General features: G+C 47.0%; 1 protein-coding gene across 2 annotated transcripts in view; it reads left to right on the forward strand.

Annotated features, from left to right (window-relative positions):
* Window positions 1-23,240, forward strand: part of LOC130129561 (melanoma receptor tyrosine-protein kinase-like) — a 32,094-nt gene extending 8,854 nt beyond the window's left edge. Inside the window, exons 8-26 of one of the 2 annotated variants that reach the window (XM_056299140.1) lie at window positions 138-264; window positions 2,846-2,919; window positions 3,405-3,495; window positions 3,697-3,887; window positions 4,093-4,225; window positions 4,903-4,984; window positions 8,127-8,284; window positions 9,331-9,363; window positions 10,461-10,605; window positions 10,694-10,816; window positions 11,454-11,552; window positions 12,090-12,275; window positions 16,408-16,563; window positions 16,727-16,802; window positions 17,085-17,231; window positions 17,827-17,924; window positions 18,516-18,668; window positions 18,800-18,859; window positions 22,875-23,240. In XM_056299140.1, coding sequence (XP_056155115.1) covers window positions 138-264; window positions 2,846-2,919; window positions 3,405-3,495; window positions 3,697-3,887; window positions 4,093-4,225; window positions 4,903-4,984; window positions 8,127-8,284; window positions 9,331-9,363; window positions 10,461-10,605; window positions 10,694-10,816; window positions 11,454-11,552; window positions 12,090-12,275; window positions 16,408-16,563; window positions 16,727-16,802; window positions 17,085-17,231; window positions 17,827-17,924; window positions 18,516-18,668; window positions 18,800-18,859; window positions 22,875-23,240 — 2,498 coding nt within the window. Of the gene's footprint in view, window positions 1-137; window positions 265-2,845; window positions 2,920-3,404; window positions 3,496-3,696; window positions 3,888-4,092; window positions 4,226-4,893; window positions 4,985-8,126; window positions 8,285-9,330; window positions 9,364-10,460; window positions 10,606-10,693; window positions 10,817-11,453; window positions 11,553-12,089; window positions 12,276-16,407; window positions 16,564-16,726; window positions 16,803-17,084; window positions 17,232-17,826; window positions 17,925-18,515; window positions 18,669-18,799; window positions 18,897-22,874 lie in introns of both variants that reach the window. The other variant, XM_056299139.1, reaches the window with a different exon arrangement.
* The last annotated feature ends 981 nt before the right edge of the window (window positions 23,241-24,221 follow it).

Genomic DNA, 24,221 nt, shown 5'->3' on the forward strand with positions numbered 1-24,221 from the left:
TTGAAAGACATATGTGCAGGCAGATGGATTGACAGCCGGCTGATCAGACAGACAGATGAACAGACAGACGGGGGGTGTAAGACAGGCAGTGAGTTTGAACATGAATGAAGCAACTTGCAGTCTGTTGTGTCCTGCAGCCTGTAATGGAATAGGAGTTGGTTCTCTGACCGATGCCATCGGCGTCAACTCCTCCAACATCGAGTTATTCAGGAACTGCACCAAGATCAATGGAGCGGTCTCTCTCATCCCAACCTCCTTCAACGGGTAAGACCTTGTACAGGTGCATCTCAAAAATTAGAATATTGTGGAAAAGTTCATTATTTTCTGTAATTTAATTCAAAAAGTGTGAAACTTTCATATATTCTAGATTCATTACACATAAAGTGAAATATGTCAAGCCTTTTTTGTTTTAATCTTGATGATGACGGCTTACAGCTCATGAAAATCAAAAATCCAGTATCTCAATTTTTAAGAATATTACATAAGACCAATCAAAAAAAATAATTTATAATACAGAAATGTCGACCTTCTGAAAAGTATGTTCATTTATGCACTCAATACTTGGTCGGGGCTCCTTTTGCACGAATTACTGCATCAATGTGGCGTGGCATGGAGGCAGTCAGCCTGTGGCACTGCTGAGGTGTTATGGAAGCCCAGGTTACTTTGATAGCGGCCTTCAGCTCATCTACATTGTTGGGTCTGGTGTCTCTCATCTTCCTCTTGACAATACCCCATATGGGGCTCAGGTCAGGCGAATTGGCTGGCCAATCAAGCACAGTAATACCACGGTAGCTTTGGCACTGTGGGCAGGTGCCAAGTCCTGCTGGAAACTGAAATCAGCATCTCCATAAAGCTTGTCAGCAGACGGAAGCATGAAGTGCGCTAAAATCTCCTGGTAGACGGCTGCATTGACTCTGGGCTTGATGAAGCACAGTGGACCAACACCAGCAGATGACATGGCACCCCAAATCATCACTGGCTGTGGAAACTTCACACTGGACTTCAAGCAACTTGGATTCTGTGCCTCGCCACTCTTCCTCCAGACTCTGGGACCTTGATTTCCAAATGAAATGCAACACTTACTTTCATCTGAAAAGAGGACCACTGACCAACGGTCCAGTTCTTTTTCTCCTTAGCCGAGGTAAGACGCTTCTGATGTTGTCTCTGGTTCAGGAGTGGCTTGACACTAGGAATGTGACACTTGTAGCCCAGTTCCTGGGCGCGTCTGTGCGTGGTGGCTCTTGATGCACCGACTCCAGCCTCAGTCCACTCCTTGTGAAGCTCCCCCAAGTTCTTGAATCGGCCTTGCTTGACAATCTGCTCAAGGCTGCAGTCATCCCTGTTGCCTGTGCACCTTTTCCTACCACACTTTTCCCTTCCAGCCAACTTTCCATGGATATGCTTTGATACAGCACTCTGAGAACAGCCAGCCCTTTCAGCAGTGACCTTCTATGGCTTATGAGGTATTGTCAAGAGGAAGACGAGAGACACCAGACCCAACCATGCATACGAGGCCGCTATCAAAGCAACCCAAGCTTCCATAACACCTCAGCAGTGCCACAGGCTGACTGCCTCCATGCCACGCCGCATTGATGCAGTAATTCATGCAAAAGGAGCCCTGACCAAGTATTGAGTGCATAAATGAACATACTTTTCAGAAGGTCGACATTTCTGTATTATAAATCCTTTTTTTTTGGTTGGTCTTATGTAATATTCTAATATTTTGAGATACTGGATTTTTGATTTTCATGAGCTGTAAGCCATAATCATCAAGATTAAAACAAAAAAAGCTTGATATTTCACTTTATGTGTAACGAATCTAGAATATATGAAAGTTTCACACTTTTTGAATTAAATTATGGAGAATAATGAACTTTTCCACAATATTCTAATTTTTTGAGCTGCACCTGTATATCACCCTGCCCACCCACCACATAGCAGTGACTTTATTTCAAATGAATGTGGAGAGCTGGAAAAGGGATTCGCATCTGTCTCTTTGATCCCTACCAGTAATCAGCCTTGGTGAACTTTGGCCTGCAAATTCAAATGACGTAAACACGCTTGACCAATACTGATCTTCAATGTCACTGTGGTTCATAGAGCAGAAACCAAACATGGAGGAATAGGGGCGTCTGAGTAGCGTGGCAGTCCATTCTGTTGCCTAAAAACACAGGGATCGCCGGTTCGAATCCCCGTGTTACCTCCGGCTTGGTCGGGCGTCCCTACAGACACAATTGGCCGTGTTTGCGGGTGGGAAGCTGGATGTGAATGTGTCCTGGTTGCTGCACTAGCGCCTCCTCTGGTCAGTTGAGGCAGCTGTTTGAGGGGGAGGGGGAACTGGGGGGATAGTGTGATCCTTCCACGCACTACATCCCCCAGGTGAAACTCCTCACTGTTAGGTGAAAAGAAGCAGCTGGTGACTCCACGTGTATGGGAGGAGGCACGTGGTAGTCTGCAGCCCTCGCCGGGACGGCTCGGGTGATTGGCCAGGTACAATTGGGAAGAAAATTCACAAAAAAATCAAAACAAAACATGGAGAAATCTAAGTTTTCGGATGTATTTATTTGTTATAACTGTTCCTTACGCGATTACTAAATAAACTACAAAAGAGAGGCGTCGTGATTTTCTGTGTCACTGGGAACTGACGCAACCCTCCCCATTTGTCCGGGCTTAGGACCGGCACTGAGGATGCACTGGCTCGTGCATCCTCAGTGGCTGGGTTGGACTTCCTATTCAACACTGAATTGAATTTAGATCTTCAAGGCACCACGGTTCCTTCCTGCTCTCCTGATTGGTTGAGATAGGGAGCAATGATGGTAACATGTGATTTGATTGGCTGTTCCAGGGACAGGTTTTATAATATCCCGCCTCTGGACCTGGTTAAACTGGAATACTTCAAGACAGTGAAGGAAATTACTGGTAGGTTGGACTTCAAAAACACCTTTTTTAATTTTTTAAACATTTTTTACTTTTCATCCACCGTTAAGAAAAAGGCTGCAGACATGACAGTGAAGAGCACATTATGTTTTCTGAAGAAATCATGAAGTCTGCTTAAGACCTTGGTTTAAATAATGGCTCTGTTTTTTAAGGTGGAATCAGTGTTGTTGTTGTCAGAGTTGTTGACATGTTCACTTATAATTGACTTATAAACAGAGGCTCCGGATCATCTTTCTAATTGGGTGTAACCTGTAGCATGTTGTGCTATATTACTGATGCTTACTAATGTCTCGATGGTTCATTTCAAAAAGTACTCATGCAACAATAATTTATTACTTATGATAACATTTGTGATTATTATTCAAACAATAATTTGTTACTAGTGGTTACTAATGGCATTATGATTTATCACTAATTACTGCTCATCAAATAATGATTGATTGCTAATGATTACAAACGATTTGCAGGTTTCCTGCTGATTCATTCTTGGCCAGACAACCTGGACTCTCTGTCTGTGTTTGAAAACCTGCAGATCATCAGAGGGAGAACCACACACTCGTAAGTCTAAATACTGCTTTCACGCTTACACACACACACACACACAGAGTTACTGTTTAAAATGAGCATCTATGATTTGGATATCCTTGTGTGAGCTATTGTTGTAGTGTAAACATGCCAGTGATGGAAGGTGTCAGCCCTCTCAGACCTAACATGTACTGATATTTCTTGCGATGTTAAATTGAATGTTTTGGGGTCCAGCGGTCACAGCCTGGTGGTTGTGAAGGCTCTCCAGCTGAAGTGGTTGGGTCTGCGTTCTCTGAGGGAGGTGAGCGCTGGGAAGGTGTTGATCAAAAACAACCCCCAGCTCTGTTACGCCCGATCGGACCAGTGGACCCAGCTGTTCCGCTTCGCTGGCCAGATCAGTGACAACGCCAACCCGGCCGTCTGTGGTGAGTTCTGCAGCATGGGTCCGGTTCAGTAGTGGTGTGAAGAGCTGCAGGTTTTCTGAGCGAAGGCATGTGGTAAAAAAAAAAATCCTTTATATGTGTGAGTGGGTGGAGTGAGACAACAAATGCACAAAAATACACAAACTACACACACACACACAATTTTCACGATTTCGCTTTCTCTCTCTCTCTGTTTGTCTCCACCCAGAGCAACGGAATCTAACCTGTGATGCAGAATGTACAGATCAGGGCTGTTGGGGTCCAGGTCCATCCATGTGTTTCGTCTGTCGACACTTCAGCCGTAGGGGGCGCTGTGTGGCACTCTGTAATCTGCTGCAGGGGTGAGAGAAGACATACACAGACCAACAAAAAAAAACCAAGAGCTGACCAGTACAACCACAGTCTTCTACTAGTGGTTACTGGGAGCTGACCAGTGCAACCACAGTCTTCTACTGGGGGTTACTGGAAGCTGACCAGTACAACCACAGTCCTCTACTGGTGGTTACTGGGAGCTGACCCGGACAACCACAGTCTTCTACTGGTGGTTAAGGGGAACTGACTAGGACAACCACAGTCTTCAACTAGGGGTTACTGGGAGCTGACCAGTACAACCACAGTCTTCTTCTGGTGGTTACTGGGAGCTGACCAGTACAACCACAGCCTTATACTGGTGGTTACTGGGCACCTCCAACAGGGCATTTGGAGTCACAGTGGCAATAGTGTTTCTCTTCTATCCCCCTGTTCAGATTTTCCCAATTGGAAAACAAACAACAATACCCACGTTTATTTAAACAGCAGATTTCGTACAGGACAACGTGCTTCACGTCAGGTGAAAAGATAGAACAACGAGAGGAGAATGTAAAGAGATCAAATAAAAAAAGATAACCCCCACCCCTCCAGTCAAAAACTTGCTTCTACCATCCCATCATGTCACAAATGTCTCATTACTTTGGTCACTCATTGGTTTTATGTGTTGGTTTGATTTATTTGTCTGTGTTTTTCTCAATAGGGAGCCCAGAGAAGCCCTGGTCAACAGCAGCTGTGTTGAATGCCACCCAGAATGCCTTTTGAAGAATGGAAGTCAGACCTGCCGTGGACAGGTACATTCCACATCTGGTGCTGGGTTCAAATAGATGCAGATACACCTGACCCCAACTTAATGAACGTGGGTTCATTAAGTCGGGCTCATACACAGTGTCACAGGTAAACACGGGGGCGAACCAGGTCTGACATTTCACTTCCGTGTAGGGCGGTCGCTTTTTGGTATCATTAAAATTGTCCGTTTCAACTTCTCTGTTTACTCTGCTGTGGGGACTGACGCAGCGGACGGTGTGGAGAAACGGGTGTTTGGTCGGATAATCCTCGACTCTTTAGGATGTCTTCTCTGTATTCAGTCACCATAAAAAACTTGAAGCAACAGCCTAACGTTTCACCGTTTATTCATGTTCAAGCATCACAACCGATGGGTGTGAGAGGACTAGAGGTTGCCGCCATCATATAAGTCACCCTCAGATTATAACCAATGAGGTGCCATGAGCAAAGCCCAGACCCACATCAATTCTAGGTTGTGACCAGGATCGTGTTTCCAGGTCTGATGACCTGTGTTGATCCATTCACACCATCGTTGCCTCATTGTGGAAGAAGCTTGAGAAATTAGTGTTTAAAGGAAGACTGCTCTCAGAGACAACACGCGGCTTAGTTACTAGAGTGCCACATGGGTGGCATGGTGGCGCAGTGGTTAGCACAGTCACCTCACAGCAAGAAGGTCCTGGGTTCGAACCTCAGAGTTGTCCAACCTTGGGGGTCATCCCAGGTCGTCCTCTGTGTGGAGTTTGCATGTTCTCCCCGTGTCTGCGGTGGGTTTTCTCCGGGAGCTCCGGTTTCCCCCACCATCAAAAAGACATGCATGTCAGTGTTAATACTCCTGTCTGTGCCCCTGACCGAGGCATGGCAAGAAGAACTGGGGTTGGTCCCCGGGTGCTGCACGGCGGCTGCCCACTACTAGCTACACAGCTAGGATGGGTTAAATGCAGAGAGGAATTTCCTCACTGAGATTAATAAAGTATCTCAAAATCAAAATGAAAAAAAAAACATCAAAAAATATAATCACATGGGCTATGGTGATTTGTTTAACCAAACTTACCCCTTGCAGATAGACTAAATCGTTCTCCATTAGCATAGCTGAAGGATAACGTGTCAAATGACATCACACACTTGTGAGGTAAAAGGTTAAGAGACTACAGGAGAGAGAGAGAAAGGGTGTATTGGAAGCATTCCGGCTCTTGTGGCATGCCAACACGTTGGCGTCCCCATGCAGATCTTGCCGGTATGTGTCGTAGCTGCAGGACAGGTTCTGTTTGCAGGAAAAGACTATTTTCTCTGTGAATATGATTTACACCAAAGCGTTGTTGTGAGGAGGGTGTGTGGACACCCAGCAGGACTAAAAACGAAACCTGTCAAAGGGCGGATGAGTTCCTCTGAACCAACAGCCATCCATGCCTGGAGAGGAGATAGGGACCACTAGGTACTTCCCCCTACTGTAACACAATGAGGACTCAACCTGTTGAGGCATCAGCTGTGCTCCTACAACCACCATAGGTTACGGAACTGATGATGATGATGATGATGAAATCTCCCCTTAATTAAAATCAAGGTGGATTAAACAATGGTGGGATTCGGCACGTCCCCATCTCCAGTGTGTGATATGGGATTTCTGTTTTGTTTTTGTTTTTTTAAACTTTAAAATGGAGACTTAAACTTGAAAAAAAGAAAAACTCTCCCCACCCCTCTTCTCTCCTTTGTTTCTTTCCCTTGTTCTTCACTGTCGTCCATGTTGTGTTGCTTTTTTCTGTCATTGTAGAGGTTTAGAAATGTGTCTCATTTACGGTCAGGGTTCTGGGGCCCTGACCTTTCACCTCCTCGTAGTTAGTTGTGTGTCATGGTGGTGATGTAGGAGGAAATGGTGATTTTGCTGCTGGTCAGTTGCTGTGAAGGGAACAGACTCACATCATGTGGCTGTAGATGTAACATTAGATACAGTTCAGTACAGCCATGGCTCCACGAAGCGGTTTTCATCCCATTGTGAAGCTGCGAATGAATTCGCTAAACAGGAAAATCTCAACCTCGGAAAAAGCTTTCACATCCGCTCGGAAAGTTGAGTTGTCGATTAAGAGATTGTGTGGCGGAGAGCGACCGGTACCTCCTGTCAACTCTTCTCTGTTTTTCTCGTGATGCTTTTTGATAAAGACGTGTTAACAGGGAGATTATTTTCATCATGGCAGGGCATTTAAACTCGTGTCTTAAATTTATCCACTTCATGAAAAGTTAGCTTTGACTATACTGAACCTTTGGACCGAAGCATGGGGACATCTATGATGGACACAGCTTTATGTCTTTAACCGGGAAACGGTGTGGGAAGGTGGCTGCGCGAATTCACATCTGCGGCGGCCTCACCAGTTCCAGTGTGAGAAGATGGCGGTGTGAGCTTACGTTTGCAGCGGCCTCACCCAGTACCATTCATGCAGTGTCTTCGTCCATGTCTGGGTCGAAGTTTGCATCTTACTTTGATGGCTAGGAGAGCTAGCGCTGGATCGGCTGGGAGAGCTGTGTCCTGTGGGCCCAGGGACCACGGCCCTGCCTGGAGCTGTGCCCGAAGAGGAAACACTAAGGGCGGTCTAACAGGACACTGAAGTCGGGCAGGCTAGGCTAACTGCTAGCCCATGCAGACCGGCAGTTCTGATAACACTGAGGGCGGTCTGGCGGCGGCCTTGCCTGGTGTTGACTGTGTTTTAGTGTCGTCGTGTGGCGTGCGGAGAGGTGTGTCAGGGGTGTCTGGCTGGGAAAGCTGGCGCTGGATCGGCTGGGAGAGGTTGGTCTGCTGTGTCCGGTGGGCCCAAGGACCACGGCCCTGCCTGGAGCTGCACCCGAGGAGGAAACACTGAGGGTGGTCTGACAGGACGCAGAAGCAGGGCAGGCTATGCTAACTGCTAGCCCATGCAGACCGGCTGTTCCAGCAGGCATCATGGTGTTTGTTTTCTTGGACAGTGAATTGGGTTTTTTTTGTAGTTTGGATATGTGTGTGTTCTTGTAGTTGGGATGTGTTTTTGTCTTTGTGTTGCACTGTTGTGGGCCGGGGGAAGCCATATTTCGTCTCATTTCATGTGTGCAGGCGCACGGAATGAAACGACAAATAAATATTCCTGAGTCCTGATTATTCCTGTGGTATTTTGTTGTGTTTTGCAGGGTCCTGACCAGTGCATGGCGTGCGCCCGGTTTAAGGACGGCCCCCACTGTGTCCCCCGCTGCCCCAATGGCATGCTGGGAGACGGAGGCACGCTGATCTGGAAATACCCCGACAGAAACGGGCAGTGCCAACCCTGCCACCGAAACTGCACCCAGGGGTAGAGAACCTGCACACACACACCGCCATCACAACGCGTGATGTCTCTCTGTTTGTCCACTCGTGTTGACAGTAAACATGTATGGTCGGAGTCATGCAGTAACTGATGCTACGAAGTCGACAACATAACACGTAAACACTGAGTCGGCAGTTTGAACGTGAGCGTCTTGCTCCCTGAGAAGCCGTTGCTGTCAGAATAGTCTGCCATTGGTTTAACTTGCCATCTTTTAGGTAACAGTCTTCAACCAGTTGCATAGCTCCACCCATTCAACCCACCATCCATAGTCCTTGTGTTAGTCTAGTTTCCCATTTGTCTTCCTGTATCTTGTGTTCGTCCTAGTTGTGTGTGTAGTTGTAGTGTAGCGGTAATTGTTGTAAATAAGTGTCTGTTAAATATGAACGGACTGTGTTTATCTGGGGCTGCACTGCCCTGTGATTTGCATATTTAAGATTAGTAGTAAGGGTGGGGGGGCGTCAGGGTAGTGTAGCGGCCTATTCTGGTGCCTACCAACACGGGGGTCGCCGGTTCGAATCCCCGTGTTACCTCCGGCTTGGTCAGGCGTCCCTACAGACACAATTGGCCGTGTCTGCGGGTGGGAAGCCGGATGTGGGTATGTGTCCTGGTCGCTGCACTAGCGCCTCCTCTGGTCGGTCAGGGCGCCTGTTTGGGGGGGAGGGGGAACTGGGGGGAATAGCGTGATCCTCCCACGCGCTACGTCCCCCTGGTGAAACTCCTCATTGTCAGGTGAAAAGAAGCGGCTGGTGACTCCACATGTATGGGAGGAGGCATGTGGTAGTCTGCAGCCCTCCCCGGATCAGCAGAGGGGGTGGAGCAGCGACCGGGACGGCTCAGAAGAGTGGGGTAATTGGACGGGTACAATTGGGGAGAAAAGGGGGGGGGGGGTCCCAAAAAAAAGAAAGAAAGATTACTAGTAAGATTTGTTTGCAACCTTATCATTCACACACACACACACACACACACACACACACACACACACACACACACACATCAAGAGTAACTCTGGTGTCCGTCTCGTCTGTCTCTAGGTGCTCGGGGCCTGGGCTGGCTGCTTGTAGAGGGTAAGGTTTAACCTTTGACATATGACCTTTGCAAACGACAGCTTAGCACTGGCACATCTCACCAGCTCCCCATGGGGTCTTTTCTGCACAGCCCGTCAGTGCAGAGGAGTTAGTCACTGTTTAGAAAACCGTCCATCTGGACTGTCTGAAGTACTGATTCCATCACTTCATATGATCCGGCCTACCCAAGTTCCAGCTGTGGTGTTTATGCTGACAGACATTTTACTAAATGTAATTTTTTTTTCAGGGAGATCCCCCCCCCCCTTTTTTTTTTTCTCCCCAATTGTATCCACCCAATTACTCCACTCTTCCGAGCCGTCCTGGTCGCTGCTCCACCCCCTCTGCCGATCCGGGGAGGGCTGCAGACTACCACATGCCTCCTCCGATACATGTGGAGTCACCAGCCACTTCTTTTCACCTGACAGTGAGGAGTTTCACCAGGGGGATGTAGCACGTGGGAGGATCAGGCTATTCAACCTAGTTCCCCCTCCCCCCCGAACAGGCGCCCCGACCGACCAGAGGAGGCACTAGTGCAGTGACCAGGACACATACTCATATCCAGCTTCCCACCAGCAGACACGGCCAACTGTGTCTACAGGGATGCCCCAAGCAAGCCGGAGGTAACACGGGGATTCGAACCGGCGATCCCTATGTTGGTAGGCAACGGAATAGACCACTACGCTACCCGGACGCCACCAAATTTTAATTTAGTAGGTCACTGAAAAAAATCTAATGTATTGTGTCTGTCAGTGGGTCATTCTCTATATACCTCTGTCTTTTCGGCCCGTCAATCGATGACCAGGCGTCTCCAGACTTGGCAGAGGTCATTGTATATGATGGTTGGTGAATATGAACACATCTAGACTGTGTTTTATCTGAAAAAAATGTCACAAACAGGGTAAACAGCAAGGTAAAGCAGAACGCCCAGCTAGTAAACCACGTTTGTTAGGTTATCGTTCACATGAGAAGTTCATGAGAACTTAGCATTGTAAATAACCGTGATGGTCTTTGAGACCTGAACATTTGCATCACTGGTCTGAAATATCTCTTTATTCCCTCTAACGTACATTATGCCCATGTTCTCGGTGTCCTTGCAGGACCACCGTACATTCTCTGATGGCGGTGGGCGTCGTGGGCGGGCTGCTGGTGGCTGTCGTCTTATCGCTGGCCGTCTTTGTTTTGCTACGGCGAAAACACATCAAAAGGAAGAGAACCCTACGGCGGCTGCTGCAAGAGAGGGAGGTGAGAGAGGGACACACGCACACACACATGCACACACATGCACACACATGCACAGAGCCGTTAATAAAGATGCTTGTGTTTGTTGTAGCTGGTGGAACCACTGACTCCCAGTGGAGAGGCCCCTAACCAGGCCCTGCTGAGGATCCTGAAGGAGACCGAGTTTAAGAAGGTCCGAGTTTTGGGTTCAGGAGCCTTCGGGACCGTCTACAAGGTGGGCCTGGTTCCTTCCCGCAAGCTCAGGGCCAACAGTTCCTTCAGCAAGCCCTTAAAGCCATGGAAAGGCAAATCTAAGAACTCCCTTAAAAGTATCTCAGTACAACTGCTAGTCAGTTAAGATACGATAATGATGAGATGAGATGATAAGCTAAGATAAAATAAGATGAGATAAGATACGGTAAGGTACAATAAGAGGAGATAAAATAAGATAAGATGAGATAAAATAAGATGAGATAAGTCTAATGAAATACGCAGATAGGTAGGAAACAAGCAGAGGTGTTCATTTGAAGTCCAAGCAGAAGTAGGATAACTGTGTGTGTGTGTGTGTGTGTACATGTTTAGCTATCCTTGTAAAAGGATAGCAAAACCTGACAGAACGTACCTTGTGCGGACCTTTCAGAGGTCCGCACAAGGAAAAGGGTCTATTTTAGGGTTAGGAGTTGGTTTTAGGGTTAAGGTTAGAATTAAGGTTAGGTTAAGGTTAGGGTTAGGGTTAGGGTTAGGCATGTAGTTTGCGTGGGTAAAGTTAGGGTTAAGGGCTACGAAATTAATGTAGTCAATGAGGGGTCCACACAAGGATAGTGAAACATGACTGTTTGTGTGTGTGTGTGTGTGTGTGTGTGTGTGTGTAGGGTCTATGGATCCCAGATGGAGAGAGAGTGAAGATCCCAGTGGCCATTAAAGTCCTCAGAGAAGCAACATCACCAAAAGCTAACAAAGAGATATTAGATGTAAGACTGTCTGTCTGTCTGTCTCTGTCTCTCTCTGACTCCCTGGCTCTCTCTGTCTGCCTGCCTGTCTGTCTGTCTGCCTGCCTGTCTTTATGCCTGCCTGCTTGTCTGTCTGTCTGTGTGTCTGTCAACTCTGTCTGTGTGTCTGTCAGGCTTGTCTGTCTCTCTGTCTACCTGTCTGCCTGTCTGTCTGCCTGCCTGCCTGCCTGCCTGTCTGTCAAGTCTGTGTGTCTGTGTGTCTATCAACTCTGTCTGCCTGCCTGTCTGTCTGTCTCTCTTTCTAGTTTTATATGGCTCTCCTTTTTTACTTGTACTGTTCCTGCTTTAATTTGTGAGTTTGTTTGGAAAGTGTCTTTCTTCTTCTGCTGCTCTGCTTCGTGACAGGAGGCTTGTGTGTGACTGTCCTGTCTATCATCACCGTGTTTATGTGTGTGTCTGCCAGTCAGAACATGTGCATTATAGTAATGTGTGTGTGTGTGTGTGTGTGTGTGTGTGTGTGTGTGTGTGTGTGTGTGTGTGCGCTCTCTCTATCCACAGGAGGCCTTTGTCATGGCAAGTGTGGACCACCCTCACGTGTGTCGTCTGCTGGGCATTTGTCTGACCTCGTCTGTCCAGCTGGTCACTCAGCTGATGCCGTACGGCTGTCTGTTAGATTACATCCGACACAACAGAGACCACGTCGGGTCCCAGTGGCTCCTCAACTGGTGTGTCCAGATAGCCAAGGTCAGATCACCGGGACTGTGAGGTCCATCCCAACCCCTCATATATGTAGACACGCGCGCACACACACACACACACACACACACTCCGACACAACATACACACACATGATGGCATAACACATAACAACTTAACATACACACTTATACTAACATAAAACTACAACAACTATCACTACTTTCGGCTGCTCCCGTTAGGGGGCGCCACAGTGGATCATCTGTTTCCATCTCTTCCTGTCCTCTGCATCTTCCTCTGTCACACCAGCCACCTGCATGTCCTCCCTCACCACATCCATAAACCTCCTCTTTGGCCTTCCTCTTCTCCTCTCCCCTGGCAGCTCCATATTCAGCATCCTTCTCCCAATATGCCCAGCATCTCTCCTCCACACATGTCCACACCATCTCAATCTTGTCTCTCTTGGTTTGTCTCCAAACCGTCCAACCTCAGGAATCAGGAATACTATATTTGTCATTTCATTTTATGTACTTGTGTACATGAAATTAAACGAAATATCGTTTCCCCCAGCCCACAGCAGTGCAACACAAAGACAAAAACACATATCCAAAAAACTACAAGAACACACATCCAAACTAACACATATATCCATACATTCATCCATTCATTCATTGATTCATACATTCATCTTCAGCTGCTTCTCCGGGGTCAGGTCGTGGTGGCAGCAAGCTAAGTAGGGAACTCCAGACGTCCCACTCCCCAGCAACGCCCTCCAGCTCCTCCTGGGGGATCCCAAGGTGTTCCCAGGCCAGATTGGACATGGTGTCCCTCCAGCAAGTTCTGGGTCTACTCCGGGGTCTCCTCCCAGTTGCCCGTGCATGGTAAACCTCCAAAGGGAGGCACCCAGGAGGCATCCTAATCAGATGCCTGAAATATATATATCCAAACTAAAAAAAAAAGAAAAAAAAGATCACAGCCCAAGGGAACGAACGCCAACCAGCATGACTGTCTGAACTGCCGGTCTGCATGGGCTAGCAGTTAGCTTAGCCTGCCTCGCTTCTGCATCCTGTCAGAACGCCTTGGGTGTTTCTTCTTCAGGCGCAGCTCCGGGCAAGGGCTGTGGTCCTTGGGCCCACCGAAGGCAGCAGACCAAGCTCCCCCAGCTGATTCAATGCCAGCTGTCCAAGCCAGACACCCTCGGTACACCTCCCCGAGCTCCACATGACGACACCAAAAACATAGTCAACGCCAGGCGAGGCCACTGCAAGACCGCCCTTGGTGTTATCGGAACTGCTGGTCTGCATGGGCTAGCAGTTAGCTGAGCTTGCCCCATGTCCACATCCTATCAGACCGCCCTCAGTGTTTCCTCCTCGGGCACCCTCTGTGTTTCCTCCTCAGGGCGGTGGTCCCTGGGCCCACAGGACGCAGCAGACCAAGCTCTCCCAGCTGATCCAGCGCCAGCTCTCCCAACCATCAAACGAACACAAACTTGGACAGAGACACTGCATGGACGGTACTGGGTGACGCCGCCGCAAACATGAAGTGACGCCGCCATCTTCCCAAACCAGTACTGGGTGAGGTCGCTGCAAACATGAATTTGCGCTGCCATCTTCCCACATCAGAAGCGTAAGCCTGATCTGTCTCTCTAAGATACTCGTTCGTAATCCTGTCCTTCTTCGTCAACCCGCAATGAAAATCTCAGCATCTTCAACTCTGCCACCTCCAGCTCCTCTTCCTGTCTTTTCATCAGTGCCACTGTCTCCAAACCATACAGCATAGCTGGTCTCACTACCATCTTGTAAACCTTCCCTTTAACTTGCAAATCACTCCTGACACTCTTCCCCACCCACTCCACCCTGCCTGTACTCTCTTCTTCACCTCTCTTCCACACTTGACCCCAAGTATCATACACCTTTGTCACCTCCACTCCTTGCATCCTCACCATTCCTCTGTCCTCCCTCTCATTCAAGCATATCTATTCTGTCTTGCTCCTACTGACTTTCATTCCTCTTCTCTCCAGTGCATACCTCCACCTCTCCAGGCTCTCCCCCACCTGCTCCCTACTCTTGCTACAGATCACAATGTCATCCACAAACATCATAGTACACGGAGACTCCTTCCTGATCTCGTCCGTCAACCTGTCCACCACCATTGCAAATGAGAAGATAGACTAACATTAAACACACTAACATAACACACAAATATGCAACAAACACACAGCAGACCTCTCCCTCTCTCCATCTCTGTTGTGCTCCTCTCCATCCTTCACATCCCTCTCTTCCTCTTCCTCTCTCCATCTCTGTTGTGCTCCTCTCTATCCTTCACATCCCTCTCTTCCTCTCCCTCTCTCCATCTCTGTTGTGCTCCTCTCCATCCTTCACATCCCTCTCTTCCTCTTCCTCTCTCCATCTCTGTTGTGCTCCTCTCTATCCTTCACATCCCTCTCTTCCTCTTCCTCTCTCTATCTCTGTTGTGCTCCTCTCCCTCTCACCACCCCGCCTGTCTTTCCCAGCCTTGGTTTGATCCCTGCTTCAGGCCTCAGATCTGTTTCTCTGCTCTTCCTGGATATCATTGTAAGCCTGCAGGGACCATTCACTAATACACCACAGCTGTGTGTGTGTGTGTGTGTGTGTGTGTGTGTGTGTGTGTGTGTGTGTGTGTGTGTGTGTGTGTGTGTGTGTGTTCATGTGCACTCTTGTTGTAATTAATGTTATAACATACAGGGTAGCCACAGGCAGACTGTAAATTCAAGACAAAGACATTTAGGATAATTAGTTTCCATGGGATTTTGTGTGTGTGTGTGTGTGTGTGTTGGCAAACAGAGGAGTATATAATAGAGAAGAAAGTTACTTCAAACTCACTGCACCATCCGAAGCAACGTGATTAAAGTTATATATGTATATATCAGCTTCGTGGAAATAATGGAAAATGGAAATAAACCTTTTTTGATACAAAGATTCAATCTCTTCATATAGTGTTGTAACAAACATACACCTTTTGGTTTCCGGCCACCGATATGTTGGCATGACAGAAATGTGGAAATGACGTGGTGGAAATGTTGGTGTAGGTGATCACATGTTTGCTTTGTAGTTTTTGTACTTCCTTGTAGAAATAAAATGCTCTTAAAGTGATGTCTTCCTCTGTGGCAGGTGGTGAACAGGTCTGTGTAAAAACTACTACTACTGCTACTACTACTACTTTCAGCTGCTCCCGTTAGGGGGCGCCACAGTGGATCATCCGTTTCCATCTCTTCCTGTCCTCTGCATCTTCCTCTGTCACACCAGCCACCTGCACGTCCTCCCTCACCATATCCATAAACCTCCTCTTTGGCCTTCCTCTTCTCCTCTCCCCTGGCAGCTCCATATTCAGCATCCTTCTCCCAATATACCCAGCATCTCTCCTCCACACATGTCCAAACCATCTCAATCTTGCCTCTCTTGCTTTGTCTCCAAACTGTCCAACCTGAGCTGTCCCTCTAATATACTCGTTCCTAATCCTGTCCTTCTTCATCACTCCCAGTGAAAATCTTATCATCTTCAACTCTGCCACCTCCAGCTCCACCTCCTGTCTTTTCATCAGTGCCACTGTCTCCACACCATACAACATAGCTGGTCTCACAACCATCTTGTAAACCTTCCCTTTAACTCTTGCTGGTACCCTTCTGTCACAAATCACTCCTGACACTCTTCTCCACCCACTCCACCCTGCCTGCACTCTCTTCTCCACCTCTCTTCTGCACTCCCTGTTACTTTAGACAGTTGACCCCAAGTATTTAAACTCATATGCCTTCGTCACCTCCACTCCTTGCATCCTCACCATTCCACTGTCCTCCCTCTCATTCATGCATATGTATTTTGTCTTGCTCCTACTGACTTTCATTCCTCTTCTCTCCAGTACATACCTCCACCTCTCCATGCTCTCCTCCACCTGCACCCTACTCTAATGTCATCCACAAACATCATAGTCCACGGATCTGTGTAAAAACAAACACTCCAAAAATTTGTAATTGAGCAAAAAAAGGAAACTTTTTAAAATCTACTCTGTGGCACATTCCCAAACGACATTGCTGTCAATGAGAAGAATACTGTACATGTGGATTACTGTCCATGTGGATTTGTTTGCCTTCAGATCCAGGTTTCTGTATTTTCAGGTGTGTGTGTGTTTCAATGTGTTTGTCCAGGGGATGAACTATCTGGAGGAGCGTCACCTGGTGCACCGAGACCTGGCGGCACGCAACGTTCTAGTGAAGACACCTCATCATGTCAAGATCACCGACTTCGGCCTGGCACGGCTTCTGACCGCCAGCGAGAAGGAGTACCACGCCGACGGAGGAAAGGTGTGTGTGTGTGTGTGTGTGTGTGTGTGTTCAAGTGCTTTTGGTGCCCAAAGTAGAACTATGTCCACTCAGCAAGAAGTGATGGGGATGAATGCGCCTCTTGTCTTTCTCTGTCTCTCTCGCTCTCTATCTCTCTCCCCTTCTCTCTCTCTGTTTCCTGTAGGTTCCTATTAAGTGGATGGCGTTGGAGTCCATTTTGCAGTGGACCTACACCCATCAGAGTGATGTCTGGAGCTACGGTGAGTCTCTGGCTCAGGCCTCAGTTTGAATGGACCCCACATAACAGTACGAGAACATCTATCTATCTATCTAGTTTCTATTTTTCTATCTGTTTGTCTCAATCTATATGTCTGTCTGTCTGTGTTGTAATACTCAAATCAGGACTCACTAGTCCACATTTTGAATTTCTCAGTCTCGTCTCGGACTTGGTCCTGACTTGGTACGAGTCACCAGACTTTTGCAGCGAATCCTTGTAAAAATGAACTAAATCATCTCATTTCCTGACTGAATGTCCTCTGTAGGCGTGACCGTGTGGGAGCTGATGACGTTCGGCTCCAAACCTTACGATGGAATCCCAGCCAGCGAGATCGCCTCCGTCCTGGAACGAGGAGACCGACTTCCCCAACCCCCCATCTGCACCATAGATGTCTACATGATCATGGTCAAATGTAAGCAGAGAGGGAAGGAGGGGTAGACGGATGGATATTTGGATGGGTGGATGGCTGTTGGATGGATGGATGGCCGTTGGATGGAGAGATGGCTATCAGATGGATGGTGATGGATGGACATATTGGTGGATTGATGGATATTTGGGTGGATGGATGGATGAAGAGATGGCTGTCAGATGGATGGTGATGGATGGACATATTGGTGGATGAATGGATGGATGTATATTTGGGTGGCTGGATGGATGGCTGTTGGATGGATGGATGGAGAGATGGATGGTGATGGGTGAACATATTGGTGGATGAATGGATATTTGGGTAGATGGAGAAATGGATGGATGGATATTTGGATGATGGAATTAATACACCAATAAACAACTGGGAGGGAAATTATTCAAGCAAGTGGATGAAGGTAGGATGAATGAGCTGAAGAGAGGATGAGAGAGAGAGGGAGGAAGCAACATATTACATATATTAAACATATAAACAATTTTTTATCAGTTAATCTTTAAATATCCTCACTCTCAAGGTATCCTCTCTCTCTGTTTCTGTCTGTCTGTCTCTCTATCTGTCTCTCTCTTTGTCTCTGTCTCTCTAGGTTGGATGATAGATCCGTCCAGTCGTCCTCAGTTTAGAGAGCTTATAGCAGAGTTCTCTAAAATGGCCCGAGACCCGTCTAGATACCTGGTCATACAGGTACACTCCTCCGTCTGCGTGCTCATGTTGTATGTTCTCTTGTCTGGTTAACATCCACAGACAGTCAGCGAAGGCTGGAAACCCAAATTACAGAGTAAAGAAGGTGTCAGGATATCTCTGCTAGCAGTTATTATTATTATATCTCCATGTGTGGAGGAGGCGCTGATATTTGAACCCTGTCAGTATATTTCTTTATTTTATATGATGAAAACCTCACTGCTAATGTTCCTAAATAAATATGTATGATATATACACACACACACATACACACAGAAATATATTTCTAGACATATAGGCGTGTGTGTGTGTGTGTGTGAGTGTGCCTGCAAATGTTTCTATTTGAATACCTAGTGATTGCTTTAACATTAAATGATTGTTAATAATTAAATATGGTATAGTTTAGTGTTGAAATGTACATTAGATTAATTATAGTATAATATCACATATGTAATATTTCATTATTACAAAGAAGTAAAAATTATACCTTCTTCTTCTTCTTTTTTGCTCACTGTGTGTGTGTGTGTGTGTGTGTGTGTGTGTGTGTGTGTGTGTGTGTGTGTGTGTGTGTGTGTATGTGTGTGTGTCTGTCAGGGTGATAAGCGCATGAACTTGCCCAGTCCGACAGACTCCAGGTTCTATTCCCGCCTGCTGAGCACAGAGGACATGGACGACGTGGTGGACGCTGATGAATACCTGTTACCTTCCAAAGGGTTCAGCCAGGAGAACCACCAGCACAGCACACAGGTACACGCACAACATGTACACACACATTGATAGACTGATAAACTCAGTTTTCACACTCACACACACACTCTTGAAATGTTTTGATTTCCCGTCATTACGTAATGTCTTCTGTCTCTCTCCCTGTCTCATAGAATGGACATCCAGTGAGAGAGAACAGCATAATTCTGCGTTACATTACAGATCCCACACAGGTCCTCTTATATAAAGATGACTCCTCTATTGGGCCAGGTACATTTATTTATATACTATATACTTTGTTAGAAAAATTAGTGAAGTGAGGTTTGTGTAGGTTTACACAAACACACACACACATGCACGCATTCACAAACATGCACATCACACATGTCATTTTCCTTTTGTTTGGTTGGCTGTGGTATGGGCAGATACCATTACCACCATGTGACCCCCCCTCCCCCGAGAGAGGTGATGGATAGAAACACTCACACCTGGTGAGGAGGGAGGATGTTTGATCAGTCAGATGTGGTGTTTCACATGTGAGTTGCGCAAGGGTGTCCGGGTAGCGTGGCGGTCTATTCCGTTGCCTACCAACACGGGGATCCCAGTTCGAATCCCCGTGTTACCTCCGGCTTGGTCAGGCATCCCTACATTGGCTGTGTCTGCAGGTGGGAAGCCGGATGTGGGTATGTATCCTGGTCACTGCACTAGCGCCTCCTCTGGTTGGTCGGGGTGCTTGTTCAGGGGGGAGGGGGAACTGGGGGGAATGACGTGATCATCCCAAGTGCTACGTCCCCCTGGCGAAACTCCTTGAAGCAGCTGGCGACTCCACATGTATCAGAGGAGGCATGTTGTAGTCTGCAGCCCTCCTCGGATTGGCATAGGGGGTGGAGCAGCAACCCGGATGGCTTGGAAGAGTGGTGTAATTGGCCAAGTACAATTGGGGAGAAAAAGGCGGGGGGCTACAAGAAAAAGTTTTATAAGTGACAGGAACTGGAGGCCGAACGCTTCAGAAGATACCTTGAGTTTGGGTGGGACTTTGAATGTCCACCGCCCAACACAGCGACTCAACCTATCGGAGGCCCAGTCTATGGACAGTCCACCATGCACAGGTGTAGTGCTCCCTGAAGAAGAATAAGATAAAAACCACAAGAGGAGAAAACCCAGTGGACAGAAGAAAATCATAAAAAAAGGAATGGAGTGGACTTGATTCGTTATCCACTTGCCTCTGCAACCCTATAGAGCGAGCTGGCACAGGTTCACACCAGCCCTTGGGTGAGTTACCATTGTCCAACTGCCCAGCCAACCTCTTTGTCTATTTTTTTTGTTTTGCTTTGCTTCATCTAACTACATGCACTTACACACTACATGTCATTAGGTTGGAACAGGCTGTGTTTGTGACAAATGTGGGCTTCGTCGCACAATATATTCTTGATTACTACTTCATAGAGATTTACCATGTGGGGGTATCAGGAGTAAAGACTTAGTAGGCCTAAAGTTATAAGTCACACTTGTGGTAGCTTAGCTATAGAAAGGACAATGGGTGAGAAATTTAAACCATCAAGAGTTTTCAGCAGACTAGACTTGACTAAGGCAGCAAGGGATGAATATGTGGGTGATGACAAGGAGCTAGAACTGTACTCGCGGCCTGAGCTGGAAAAAATCCATTATCCAAACCACTTATCCTGCTCTCAGGGTCGTGGGGATGCTGGAGCCCATCCCAGCAGTCATTGGGTGGCAGGGCGGGAGACAACCTGGACAGACCACCAGGCCATCACAGGGCCGACACACATTCACGCCCAGGGACAATTTAGTACGGCCGATTCACCTGACATACATGTCTTTAACCGTGGGAGGAAACCAGAGCACCCGAAGGCAACCCACGCAGACACGGGGAGAACATGCAAACTCCACACAGAGGACGACCCGGGACGACCCCCATGGCTGGACTACCCCAGGGTTCGAACTCAGGACCTTCTTGCTGTGAGGCGACCGCGCTAACCACTGCGCCACCATGCCGCCTTCAAATTAGATCAGGAAAGGGATAAGTTGCAGTTAGAGTGGGAGAACTTGAAGATGTCTACGGAGCAAGAGAAGCTGTGCTATAACCTTCAACTAAAAAGAATAGAAGTGGGTATACAACTGTTTTGGGTTTTGGCTGAACACAAGTGCCTGGTTCCAAAATTTGATAACCATGAGATTGACGCATTTTTCTTGTCTTTTGAAAAAATAGCTAAAAGAAAAGTCGGAAATGGCCTTCACAATATCGGCCTCTCTTGTGTCGGCCCTGTGATGGCCTGGCGGCCTGTCCAGGGTGTCTCCCCGCCTGCCGCCCAATGACTGCTGGGATAGGCTCCAGCATCCCGTGACCCGGGTTAGGATAAACGGCTTGGATAATGGATGGATGGATGGACTTGGTGACAGGACTGTGCGGACTTAGCTGCAACTTCTACAAAAAAAAAAGACCAGATTTCACGTCTGAACTTTCAAACATTTATAGAACAACTGCGTATCATTTTACTTTATGCGTGGCATTCAACTGTTTTCATCTCACTCATGCTAGTAAAGTTCTTTCCTGGTTTTTCGACACTGCTTTGTGGCACTTGTAACTTTACACTCAAGACATCACTGCTACCTTGTGGTTTGTATTAGTCACTGTTCACAAATTATAATTCTTCATAAACAAACAAAATGATTTAACATTCACAATATGCAACCTTTTTAACTGTATGACTTACTCTGAATTACATGTATCAGTGAACTAAAGCTATAACAAGGACAGCATAGTTACCCGGGGATATATCAGCTCTGAGACAGCAGGCACATTAGACAAAATAAAAGATGAGACAGGAGGTTTCTATGTGAATAATAGAATTCTCCTGAGAAACCTGACAGCCTCTGAGTGTCCAGCAGACGAGGAGTGGAAGGTCTTCCACCAGACTGTGCTACTGGCAGGTTACTGAGAAAATATCCTTATGTTAGCCCATGAAAGCCCAACAATGGACAGCTAGGCATTAAAATGACAAAAGCTAAAGTCTTACAACATTTTTAATGGCCTAAGTTGCACAAAGGTTGGGTGGAATGTTGCCTCTCATGTCATGCATGTCAACTTAGAGGGAAAACTAATCAAATCTTTTCCCCAACCCCATTTATTCCTATCCATGTTTTTAGGGAACCATTTAGCAGGGTTTTGATTGATCGTGTAGGCCCCCTGCCATGAAATTAAACAAAGCCATCAGTACCTGCTGACAGGCATGGTGTGAGTTTTACAAGTGGCTTTAACTGAAGGCAGAAGGTTTCAGAGGAGACCGTGAGTTTGGAGGAGACTTGCAATGTCCACCGCCCTACACGGGGATTCAACCTATCAGACCCCTGGTCTATGGACCGTGCAACATGTGCAGGCGTATTGCTATCTGAAGAAAAATATGATTAAAAGACCCGGTGGAAAGATGAAAATCACAACAAAAGAAAGAAGTGGACTTGATTCGTTACTGACTTGCCTCCGCAACCCTATAAAGCGAGCTGGCACAAGTTCACATCAGCCTTTGGGTGAGTTACCATTGTGCAACTGCCCAGCCAACCCCTTTGTCCGTTTTTTTGTTTTGATTCATCTAACTACACACACGTACACACTACATAATCAGGTCAGCACAGAACTATGCGTGCACTCCCTATAAAATGTCTTGTCCCAAGAAGTTTGACTTTCGCTGTTCCTCATGTTTCCCGTAAAACATGACGTAGTGTTTTTGTTGTTCAACTCGGTGACTTCTATACATGTAAACTGCATGGGTATAGGGTCCCTATAAATGCTGGAGCGCCATTCAAAATGGATGAGTCAGCAGTGCTGTTGTGTCAGAAACAAGCAACAAGATCCATATTGAACCTGAGTATTACTTGTCGATGTTGTTCTATCTGTTGGTAAGTGTCTTCCAGCTTGCTCTGTCACATCAGCTTGTTAGACACAACAACTTCACTTCTTCAAACTCAACGCTACCTGTCTTCTTCCTCATTTGGCTGCTATGATGAAGATGGAAAAGACGATGCAGCCTATCATTTTTCCTGGCAAAGGTCTACCAGACACCAACCATTCAGAGGAACAATAACAAAAGCATTGAGGATCTGGACATTCGTGGCTTAGCAGTGATAGAATGTTTCTAGAACGACACTTTCTTTGCATGTAAATCATCAGGAGTTTGACTTTGAAATAAAAGTTCATAACAGGTGGATGAGTAAGTGAACCACACATAACAGAATTCTCTTTCTCTCCTCCCTCCAGAATATATGAACCAAAGTGTGGGTGGAAGCATCCGGAGCAGTCGGCTGTCTGAGGTGTTGAACCCCAACTACGAGGACCTAAACATGAGCTGGGGCTCCACCTTTCTTCTCCCGGCAAGGGAGGAAACACGTTTCCCGGCACCCGTTTCCGAAGGGCCTGAATACCTGAACACAGAACGTAGCTTGCTCCCCCTGCCAGCCAGCGACAGCCTGGACAACCCGGACTACCATGCAGACTTCCAGCCGCAGACCACGCCCACCAATAGCAGTCTCTTCCTTCCAGCAGCTGAGAACATGGAGTACCTGGGGTTAAATGCTGCGCTGCATACACCCGTACGCTAGGGGGCAGCAGAGAAAGGGGAAAAAAACTTTCAATTCATCTCAAGAACCAAACAGAACCTGTGGGCTTTGGTAGAAGCGACCTGAACAGAATTTAGCCTTATTTGTTTTAAGCTATCAACAGTATTTAATTTAGCTTTTTTTATTATTATTTCCTAACCATTCAGGAAATGTTTACACTATGGTCTGTTTCAGCCCACTTATTATGTTCACGTTCTCACCTGGGAGCTGACCAGTACAACCAGCGTCCTCTCCTGTTGGCTACTGGGAGCTGACCAGTACAACCACAGACTTCTACTGTTGGTCACTGGGAGTTGACCGGTATAATCACAGTCTTGTGCTGTTGGCCAGTGGGTCCACCATCACAATATATGGGTCATCATCAACGTCTTGCTTAAGGGTAACACAACATCCCACCCACAGGTTCCTTATCTGGGATTTAAACAAGCGACCTCCCAGTCACAGACCTGCTTCCCCTCAGCAGTCCACTGTCACCTGCTTTCCTAACACAGCAGCATTTTAGCAAAGAAAGAAAACTCTGTAGCTTCATTCGAGGTTTGGTTTTTCCTCTCAGAAACATTTGATTAATATCAGGGTGCAATGTATATGTCTCTCTATCTCTATCTCTCTCTCTCTCTCCCTCTCTCTCTCCCTCTCTCTCTCTCACTCTCTCCCTCTCCCAGTTCAGATAATGTGATCATTGTGCTGATTGACAATATCTCTTATCAGGACATGTATGTTGTTGTAATTCACATTGCTAGGCAATAGAGGGCGGTGTTCGGGTAGAGATTATACATTGCACCTTTGTGTCTGAGGAACAGTCAGTGAACACGATGGTTTGACTTGACCTAACAAAGAATCCAGATTTAGTCCATAGAAATGAAAAAGTACTTTGGGGCTCCAAATTCGACGCTAGAGGGTTTGGTAGGGAACTGTGCACCCTGAGTGTCACGGGATGGCATGAATTCAAAGCTGCTTTTTTTT

The sequence above is a fragment of the Lampris incognitus genome, chromosome 19, assembly GCF_029633865.1.
Source record: "Lampris incognitus isolate fLamInc1 chromosome 19, fLamInc1.hap2, whole genome shotgun sequence".
Taxonomy (NCBI): domain Eukaryota; kingdom Metazoa; phylum Chordata; class Actinopteri; order Lampriformes; family Lampridae; genus Lampris; species Lampris incognitus.